General features: G+C 52.8%; 1 protein-coding gene and 1 pseudogene across 1 annotated transcript; both read left to right on the top strand.

Moving 5' to 3' along the window:
* The window catches only part of LOC107320270, a 3,332-nt pseudogene extending 2,860 nt beyond the window's left edge, over window positions 1–472 (top strand).
* LOC116652413 (protocadherin alpha-5-like) lies at window positions 215–7,093 on the top strand. The gene is given in 6 exon segments (XM_032447365.1): window positions 215–5,617; window positions 5,620–5,858; window positions 5,860–6,030; window positions 6,032–6,178; window positions 6,180–6,383; window positions 6,385–7,093. Coding segments are annotated over 6 exon segments (2,643 nt in total). The 5' UTR covers window positions 215–4,395; the 3' UTR covers window positions 7,045–7,093.
* The last annotated feature ends 3,470 nt before the right edge of the window (window positions 7,094–10,563 follow it).

Here is a 10,563-nt window from a genome sequence, read left to right as displayed (position 1 = left end):
TGATGGTCTTCAGCCCCAACTGCCCGCCGCCGCCCGGCCCCGCGCCCAAGGACACGCCGCAGGAGACGCCCTCGCTGCTCGACACGGTCAGTGCAGGTCATGGGCTGTTCCCCCATTCCTTCTTTTCTTCTTCCCTTCTTTGTTTCTTTCTTGCTGTTTGCTTTCCTCTTCTTTGTTTTCCTTTGCTCTCTTTCCTATTGTTGCTTCTCTTCCTCCTTCATGTCCCCGTCTCTTCAAAAGCAAAAACAGAAGGTGGAAAATAACCCAAGAAATACATGTTTTCAGTCAATTTGAATCATAGCAATGCCTTGGTCATGAACTTTATAAATTCTTTTTTTTGCATCCTTGTAATATTTCCTTATGCATTTGTGGAGTCATTGTAAAACTTGAATTATTATTATCGGGGTGTTTTCCAAGCACTGTGTGTGTTACACTGTTCTTCTGGTTTCATCAGGTTTGCTGCTGTCATTGATGGAAAAGCTTTGTGAACACAAATGCCAAATTAGGGGTGGGAAAGACAATTGTGGCCTCTAGTGGTGGGGAAAGTGGAAGTGGCACTTAGTGGGACCTGTCTGTTTCCTCCTGTGCAAGTTGACCTTGGGGGAACTCCTTCTTGAGGTAAAGGAGGTAATTGGGAAGGCCATGGGGCGTGCTATAAGGCATAAATGAGGGATGTCTGCTTGTCTTCTGTGTCTATGTTTGGAATGGGAAATTAAAGTTACCAGGAGGCTGTAAGAAATGCAGGCTGGAAGTCTTGATACAATACATGGTGTGGAAATGCCTGAAATGCCTTTTGTTGTTATGAATTTGTCTGCTCTGTTTGTCATGAGTCCTTCTCACTCCTCTGGGAATTGTTGAACCTACCTCAACACTTCTGCAGTCCCTGCAAAATGGGTGGGGGAATGGCACTAATGAACTACATGGTGATATGGACTTTTTGCCCTTGAATACAAAGTCATATTTGAGGTAGGTGAGGGTGTCGGTGGCCTCAACCTTTCAAGGTCTGATTATCTCCAAAGGTGGCAGTTCAACACCCTCCCTGTCCTGTTGTTCCATAGTGTGCCAGCTGCTATGGGGGGTTTTGGTTTTGTATGTGTACTTGGTTTTCCTTCCGAGAATTATTCTGCATTGTAGGCCTGTTTTTGAAGTGATGTGTAATCTGGTCTTTCACTGCTGCTTCTCTGAGCTGTTCAAGTAGAAGCTGTAGCAAAGTTTGATCATCCCATTGGCCTTCTCTGAAGGTGATACTTTTCTTCCTTCTCTTGCTGTTCTCTGCTGTCTACTAACTATGCTGATGTTCACCAAGTGTTTCTGCTCAGAAGCTGTGGTGTTCTTTCCATTGATCCTTCTCAGAAAGAGGCATAAAATGTGTTGACCAATGACATCTGGGTGGGTTTTTTTGTACATCCTTTGAGGAAATACAGATTTCTTCAGTTTCTTTAGTACCTTCAAGATGTTTCTACAGAAGACACAGCACGCAGCATGTTATATTTTCCCTTTCCATTTATGATAATAATATGCTTTGTAATACAGAGCTGTAGAACACTACCATGTGGGAGATGCATGAATCAGAGAAGTTTTCTGTATTGGACAAGGCATTGTGTTTGGAGATGACATCAGGGGATCTGGCCATGCCAGTTCCACATATCCTATGGTAACTAATCTTTCTTGTCTGCTGTGAGTGCTGATTAAAACAGTGCTATTTTTCTCTATGCCTTATGATGAGCTTTTGGTACCAATTGGGCTAACAGTTTCTCCCAGCAGAAGTTTTCCCTTCCCTGGTAGCCGCCTGGTGCAAGAGACGTGCTGGTAATGGGATATGAGATGCAGAGTGCTGATTATTTTATGATGATCGTTTTTCCTCCTGTGTATGGAAAGCTGTTGTGGGAGGGTAATACCCCAGTTTCCCCTCTGTGTCATGGTGGGAACGTGCAGCAGCTGCAACAGCTGTGGATATTTCCATGATGGTGCTCCTGCTCAGACAGGATATCTGAAGAGATGAGGGGAGATGGGTGTGACCTTACATGCTCAAAGAATAATGTGTGCCAGCTGGGATCAGAGCTGTGATCATTCTAAAGAGAGAATACCTAATGACTGGTATAGAGGCTGGTAGCATTGCCATCTGAGATCGTTGAGATGGTTCAAAGAATTTAGTGTTCCTGAGGTGGGTAAGAGCCTGGCAGGCACTGTGTAGTTCTGCTTCAGCTCAGCTATTATTGATGTTCTGGAGGGAAAGTGAAGATCTGCTCAGCCCTGGATCACACTGAGTGTGGGACATACAGTTGGATTGAGTTGGTGGGGTGGATCAAATTTCATGTTTGCAGTCCTGTGAGCAGCTCTGAGTTGGGCCTGGACATTCATTCTTGGTTTCCTCAGCAGGGAAGAGTCTTGTCTGAGGGACACAGAGGCATTTAGAAGATAAATTGTGTCACTGGACAAGAGTTGGAAAATGCTGACTGAGCTGGAGAAGGTGTTTGCAAGGCACAGGTTAGGGGCTGTCAGTAGAAACCTTTAGAGATGGCCAATCACACAGAGCTTCCTGGCCTGGATCCTATGATAACCTCGAGAAATTCAGCTGTAAGGTGTTACTATGAGAAATGATGTCTTATTGATCTCTCCACATCGATATGTTGTTGATCAAGCAAGGAGTTTTTCCCAGTATTGGTTGTTCTGGATGACTTCATTGAACCTCCCCATAATCTTCCCTCTGCTGCTGTTCTTCCCTGGCAGTGGAAGAAATGCTGTCTGTATTCAAGATATTTGCATATCTTGTTCTTCAGTGATGTGCAATGGGAACTTATCCTTCTCTCCAGTTATGAAAACATCCTACTCCATTGCTTTGGAAATATATTTGTTGGATGAAATGTAGTGTGTTGAGTTCTGGCTGCTGTCAGATTTCAGATCCTTAGGCAGTTGCCCATGAGTGTGGGGCCTGACTTTCTATTCTAGTGAGCTCATGTAGTCACTGAGTGAAAGTCATTAGCTCTCAGGTCTCCCTCTTACTTCCTTACTGATAGATGTGTGCCAGAGAGCACTATATGCAGTGGTAGTCTGTTTTTTGTTCTAAACAAGCAGCTACAAAGAGTACAGGTAAGTTATTTGTGTTAAAAGAGTACAGGAGTGATAGATAGCTGTTTCAGGGGGTGGAGGGTGTTTGTTTGTTTGTTTTTCTGTTCAGATGTGGTCTCTTTATTGAATGGACTGAATGTTGCCAGGATGTTGCCTGTGGGCTTGGAGTCTTCTGGTAGTCTTGTGTATGCTAATGCAAATAACATACAAGGATGCAGGAGGAAGAAGAGTTCATCTTTGCATTATGACCTCACACCAGGTAAGCACAAATGGCAGAAACCGAACCAGTCAATGACTTCTTATGAATCTGGACTGAAGACATCATTGCTGTTCTCAGGAAGCCTTATTTCCTTTAGCAGTGGATTTCCACATGAACCATCAATATGTTAGAGCATGAAAGCAACGAGATCAAGAGGCCCAAGATTGTTCAGTGCTGAAGGGTCATGTTGTGCATCATAAGATGGTTGCGAGTTGCTGGCAGATGCCAGAGTATGGGGCAGATGGAGTTGAGTACAAAGGGGGTCAGACAAGAGCTGTGTAGACATGTGGCGGGTTCTGCCCTGCATCTTTAACCACTCAGCCAACTTTGAGTTGAGGAAGAGGAGAAGAACAATCCCAGTATCCAGCCCTGATGATGTGCATGCAGCAGATATTGGTCACAGATGGTGAACACAGATACCCATAGAAGAGGAAAATCTCAGATTTCCTTTCTCATCTCAAAGAAGCATCTTGCTAATATGAAGGCTCCAGTGCACATCCTCCAACAGCTTCCACCCACGGGGAAGTGCAGGATGAATGGAAGACCAACATGTAGCTCTCACTTTGCAAACCAGATTCCTCTCAGCAACTTCTCTGGCTTCAATCATTGTTGGACTGATGAACACAGCAACTGGAGCCTCCATTACCTGGATATTGGCTGCAAGCAACATTTAGATTTACTTTGTGGTGAGAAATATACAGAAGACAGAGCATGTTTTTGGAAACACTTGGGTTAAACCACAAGGTTTCTGACAGAGATCACAGCAGAAACTGTCCCACTAACAAGACTATGGGTGCAGTACATTTCATGGCATCGCCATTACATGTGGAAGACAACAGGAAAAGATTAATCAGTGTTTCATTGCAAATGAGTAGTTTGAACTACTACTTAACGAGTACAGTGAAAATTACTGTGAGTAAAAGCACGTATGACTCTATCTTAAGGAGAGCTGAAGGAAAAGAAATGGAAAATTGCAAAGAAGAAGCGAATCCGGCAAGATGTGCAGAAACAGAGGAGCAATTCCTGTATGGAGCCGCATGATGCCGCTCTGAGCTAAGGAACGGGCGATGCGATCGGGGAAAGGGAGGGGAAGACCTTCCGGTGGTGCTGTGAAAGGCGGCAGAGCGAGAGCGAGCGGCGGGGAGGAGGAGGAGGCGCTGAGGTGCCGTGAGGAAGGATCGTGTCGGCGAGCTCGGTCAGAGGGATCGGAGCGGGCAGGTGGGGAGGTGCGGGGCGTGAGAAGGAGCGGAGCGGCGGTGAGGGCGATGGTCGGCGTGGGAGCGGCGCGTTGGAGCTGGGGGGCCTTGGTGCTGGGTGCTGCAGGCGGCCTGGGCGCTGGGCGGCGGGCAGGTGCGCTACTCGGTGCCGGAGGGAAGCCGAGGCCGGCACGGTGGGTGGGGCGGCTGTGGCAGGACCTGGGCCTGGAGGCGGGCGAGGCGGAGGCGCGGCGGCTGCGTGTGGTGTCGCGGGGCCGGCGGGCGATGGTGGAGGTGAGCGGGGCGAGCGGGGCGCTGGTGGTGAGCTCGCGGCTGGACCGGGAGGAGCTGTGCGGGAAGAGCGCGCCGTGCGCCCTGCGCCTGGAGGTGCTGCTGGACCGGCCGCTGCGCGTCTTCCACGTGGAGGTGGAGGTCACCGACATCAACGACAATGCGCCGCGCTTCCCCGCCGCAGCCAAAAACATCAGCATCGCAGAATCATCGCTGCCCGGGTCGCGCTTCCCTCTGGAGGGCGCGTCGGATGCGGATATCGGTTCGAACGCGCAGCTCTCCTATACACTGAGCCCCTCCGAGCACTTCGCTCTGGATATGAAATCTAAAGACAAAAACAAAGTTTCCATTGCCCTGGTGTTAACGCATCCTCTGGACCGCGAGTCGGTATCAGAGCACCGCTTGGTGCTGACGGCGACTGACGGTGGCAGGCCGGCGCTGACGGGCACGGTGCAGCTGTTGATCTCGGTGCTGGATGCGAACGACAACGCGCCGCAGTTCAACCAGTCGGTGTATAAAGTGCAGCTGGCGGAAGATGCCACGCCGGGAACTGTATTTCTGCAGCTAACGGCAACAGACAAAGACGAGGGAATTAACGGGGAAATTTATTATGCCTTTAGCGAGTCGATTCCTGAGAAAGTGAAGGAGTTATTCGTAATTGATAGAATCTCGGGGGAACTGAGAACAGCGGGACAGCTGGACTTCGAGGACGTTCAGTCGTATGACCTGGAGATAGAGGCGAGAGATAAGGGGACGCTTCCGTTGTCGGGTCACTGCAGCGTGGTGCTGGAGGTGCTGGACGTGACGACAACGCTCCCGAGGTGTGGGTGACGTCGCTGTCGGTGCCGGTGTCCGAGGACGCGGCGCTGGGGACGGTGGTGGCGCTGCTGAGCGTGTCGGACCGGGACTCGGGTCCGAACGGGCGGGTGCGCTGCTCGGTGCGTCCGGCGTCGCCGTTCGGGCTGGTGTCGACGTTCGCGGGCTCGTACTCGCTGGTGCTGCGGGAGGCGCTGGACCGGGAGCGGGTGTCGGAGTACGAGGTGGGAGGTGCGGGCGGAGGACGGCGGGGCGCCGCCGCTGCGCGCCAGGCGCGGGCTGCGGGTGCCGGTGTCGGACGTGAACGACAACGCGCCGGCGTTCTCGCAGGCCGTGTACACGGTGCTGGCGCGGGAGAACAACGCGGCGGGCGCGGAGCTGGCGCGGCTGTGGGGCGCGGGACCCGGACGAGGCGGGCAACGGGCGCGTGAGCTACTCGGTGGCGGAGGGCGGCGCGGGGATGGGCGCGGGCTCGGGCTCGGGCTGGCGTCCGGCGTCGAGCTACGTGTCGGTGGACGCGGAGAGCGGGCGCGTGCGGGCGCTGCGTCCCGCTGGACTACGAGGAGCTGCAGGTGCTGCAGTTCGAGGTGCGGGCGGTGGACGCGGGGGAGCCGCCGCTGTGCGGCAACGCCACGGTGCAGCTGTTCGTGGTGGACGAGAACGACAACGCGCCGGCGCTGCTGCCTCCTGCGGGCGGCGGGCCGGGGGCCCTGGGCTGCGGCCGAGGCGGCGGAGCCGGGGTCGCTGCCGTCGGGCTCGTCGGGTTCGTCGAGTTCTGTCGGTTCTCCGGGCTCGTGGTCGCTGTGGGCGCGGGCGTCGTGGGGTGCTCCGGCGGGGCAGGTGGTGGCGAAGATCCGCGCGGTGGACGCGGACTCGGGCTACAACGCGTGGCTGCGCTACGAGCTGCGCGAGCCGCGGGGCGACGGCCCGTTCCGCGTGGGGCTGTACAGCGGCGAGGTGAGCACGGCGCGGGCGCTGGAGGAGGCGGACGGCCCGCGGCAGAGGCTGCTGATCGTGGTGCGGGACCACGGGGAGCCGCCGCGCTCGGCCACGGCCACGCTGAGCGTGTCGCTGGTGGAGGGCGCCGAGGCGGCGGTGTCGGCGGTGGGGACGGGGGCGGTGTCGGCGGGGGCGGGGCCGCGTCCGGCGGAGGGCGGCCCGGCGGGGGCGGCGGCGGCGGCGGCGGCGACGAACGTGTGGCTGGTGGTGGCCATCTGCGCGGTGTCGAGCCTGTTGGTGCTGGCGGTGGTGCTGTACGGGGCCGGGCGCTGGGCGCCGCGGGCGGCCGTGCTGTCGGGGCCCGGGCCGGCGACGCTGGTGTGCGCCAGCGAGGTGGGCAGCTGGTCGTACTCGCAGCGCCAGAGCCCGGAGCCTGTGCGTGGCCACGGACGGCGCGGGCAAAGAGCGACCTGATGGTCTTCAGCCCCAACTGCCCGCCGCCGCCCGGCCCGCGCCGGAGAACGTTCTCTCGGAAGGGTCCCTCTCTGTCTCCATATTCATCGGGCACGGTGAGTTTTTTGCGTCTTCTTACCTCTCTTTTCTTTTTTTCTGTTCTTGTGTTCCTGTTTTTTTCCATTAGCTGTGGAAGCGTTTTATTCTGGTTGGACTTCTCGAAGTCGTTCCACTTAAGTCGTCTGCATTTCTCATTTTGTTATTTATTGTTTGATTTTTTTCATATAAATGTAGTGTTCATACGTTCTGTTGCTCGTTATTGTTTTTGCTGAACGAGGAGTTCAATGAGCTGTTGGTTTCTCTAACGGTTGGAAGCTGAACTGCAAGGACTGACAAGTAGGGGGTGTGTTTTGAAGAAGTATTGTGCACAACTATGCTGTGATGTATCGTGGTTTTCCTCCGGATGCTCGCTGAATAGTAGGGGTGAACGAGGCAACGATAGTTATCGATAGTGGGGAGACCTGTTGGAGGGGCGTGTTTCCTGCTGTGCCTTGGACCCCACGCCTGGTCGGGTTCCCTAAGCCTTGTAACCTTCTGTGCCATCCACCTCCGAATCACGCTATGTAATGTAACGTCAAAAGTTGCTACGTATCAAGAGGGGAAGGGAAAAGAAGTGTTTTTTCATCTTGTATTTAATAATCTGATGATTTTGAAATGCAAACTACTCTTTTTTTTTTCTCCCGTGCATCTGAAAAAGCTGTTCATACAGATTCATCTGTAGAGTAGGTTTTAATAGTCCTTCATTTCCTCATTTGGAGAGTGTTTGCTTATTTACTGGGTGGTTTGACTATTGTTGCTAAATGAGCTCATTTTGGGTACTGTATGGGAGATTGGTAATCACAGCCTGAACCTCTGATTAATCAGCTGAGGCAAGTGTGGGGTCAGCTGCGGAGCACAGGTGAGAGAATGAGCTGTGCTCCCGGGAGGGCTGGAGCTCGACTCCACCTCCTCTGAGACCTCATTTAAGGGCTGACCCTCACTGAGGCAGCATCTCTTGGAGATTGCTCTTCAGTGAAGACCGCCCCAACTTCCTCAGCGAAGGCATCACCACTGGTGAGTTTCTTTCTTGCTTATAACCTCTGTACACTTACTACCATCTTTGCTACCATCTGTATATTTACCACCTATACAGATATGCACTGGCGGCCTTGGTCGACTCTTTTTTCCATTCTGTCCAGCTGCAGAACGTTCTCTGTGATAAAGTATCAGGGTCATGCTTCAAGTTACATGGTTGTTGTTAGAAAATGGATGTGCCTTCTGCGGAGAAACACCAAGATCTCTTCACGCTGTTTTCATTCTCGTTTTGGAGTGAAAACAGCGTCTGTCGGGTTGTCGAGTTAGTCAGAACAACGAGTACCTTTCTCACTGCATTCCGTTCGCTGGAGGTGTAGATGTGGCTAATTCTCATCGCGTTGTTCCTCGAAGCCGATTTTCTGGCTTCCTTCTAGAAGTGATTTACACGGCAGTTGTGGTCTGAAAAAGAAAGCTCTCCGATGGCTGGTGATGTGTCAGGGATGCTGCCTCTGGGGCTACAGAAATGCGGTAAAGAAAGCTGAGAACGTCATGGCTGGGGGGGTTCTTTGATTGCTTCTAATGAGCTGAGACGGACGTTTCCCGCTGAACTGAAACAATAAAATCCTTATTCGGTTTCCTTCCTGCATCTGTTTTAGATCCCTTAGTAAAAGCTTCCTGTTCTTTATGCAAATGAGACGGGGATTGTGTTTGTACGCCTCTTATCTCAGCCCGCAGCTGATCCGTATCAATACTGCGGGTAATTACCTCTTGATTAGGCAGGAGCTGCCCTCATTTGTGAGCAAGGCTTCTTCCAGAGCTGCAGGTCTGTCATTTTCTTCTCTTAATTCACAAGGATGTGATACGAAGCAGGAAAAGCAAACTGTCATCTCCTAGAGGAGATTTTCTGCTTTATTAGATCAATGGTGTAGAAGTGAACGTATCAAGTAGCTCATTTCCCTTTGCTGTATGAAGGGAGATGAGCCTTTCCTTGCCAAACGCTTTGGGACGGGGTGGGCTTCCCCTTCCGTGTGGTTTCTCTCAGTAACTCTGACTGCAATCAGGAATCGAAAACCTGAATGTGATTTTGCCGTAGTCGTACAGCAGCAGGAAAGAACGCGATAGTTCGTTTAGAAATATACAGCAATCAGAAACAAACCACGTGGAAGCTTTTATTTCCCAGGATATCATGGGAAGGAGTCAACAGAACGTGCGAGAATACCCAGCAATAAACGCTGACAGCTTGGCAAGCTCAGGCTGCTGGAAAGTGGCGCTGACGAATAGCGGTGCTCTGAGGCGTAGGAAGCAGCTCAAGCAGAGCTTGGAGCCGGGGGCTTGGCGACCCAGCCCGGCTCTGTGGGAGCTCGGAGCTGTTCGGCTGCACGCGGGGCAGAACCACGCCGCTCTGGTCGCTGGCTGCTGTAACCGAAGCAGCTTCTGCCCTCCTGTAGATGGCAGCTGTCTCCTGCGATGTAGCGTCGTGTCTTTGTTTCTGTAGCTTGATGGGGACAACGAGGATGTGGGAAATCAGAGTTTTCGCAGTTTGCTGAAATCCGACGTCCTCTCCGCAGGAGATTATTTTCCACGGCTTATTTTAGCACTTTCTGCTCCCGCTGTGCCCACGGAGCAGTTGTGAGCTCCCGTGGCTTCCCGAAGGTTGGCTCCCGTGTCGCCGAAGCTCTGCGGCGACAAAAGCAGACCAGGGCTGCTGGGCGGGGGGAGGCGGCAGTTCGGGTTCGGTTCTTAGAAGCACCCGGCTTCAGGCTCCGGTCTGTGCGAGCTGTGCTCACACTCCAGAGGGGCCCGCGGGCACCCCCGGTATTTCCTTACGTATCGAGTAGGATGGGACGAGTTTGTACGCTGTAGAAATCCCCCGAAGGCATCGCTCTGCATCTGCACGATCTTGGGTGCATTGCAATTGTCGTTGACGTAGATGATGCTGTTCCAACACGCGTCGAACAACGAGTGCGGTTATCCCCGAGATAACCCAGTTTAAGTACTCACCTTTATTTTTTGTCCTTGCTCGCTTAACGGTTTCTTCTGGCCGCTACCATAATCGTAAACCCAACGAGCACGTCTGGACTAATGACGTCTTCTGGCTGGGAAATAAGGGTGATTGGCTGAATATACAAGACGGGGCGGGACGAAGAGAACAGAAGGTAATCTCGGCTCTGTGGGGCGTGGTAAATGCAGCGCTGCGGCCGCCAGCAGGGAGAGGGAACGCGAAGGGGACGGGAGGTGATGGAGGGGATGTGGCTTCGGGTGGCAGAAAGTGGCATTTGGGGGAGATTTAGATCGCTCAGCAGTCGAGGGAAGGTAACAGATCTGTTTCGAGGTCACAGAATGTGATGGGTTATAGAAGGGACTCACAAGGATCACAGAGTCCAGCTCCTGGCTCCTCTCAGGACTGTCCCAAAATCAAACACTATATCTGAAACAGCTGTCCAAAGACTTCTTGAGCTCCTGTAG

Source organism: Coturnix japonica, chromosome 13 (genome assembly GCF_001577835.2).
Source record: "Coturnix japonica isolate 7356 chromosome 13, Coturnix japonica 2.1, whole genome shotgun sequence".
NCBI classification, from domain to species: Eukaryota; Metazoa; Chordata; class Aves; order Galliformes; family Phasianidae; genus Coturnix; species Coturnix japonica.
Note: the sequence above shows the minus strand (reverse complement) of the source record. Positions and strands in the feature narration are given on the sequence as shown.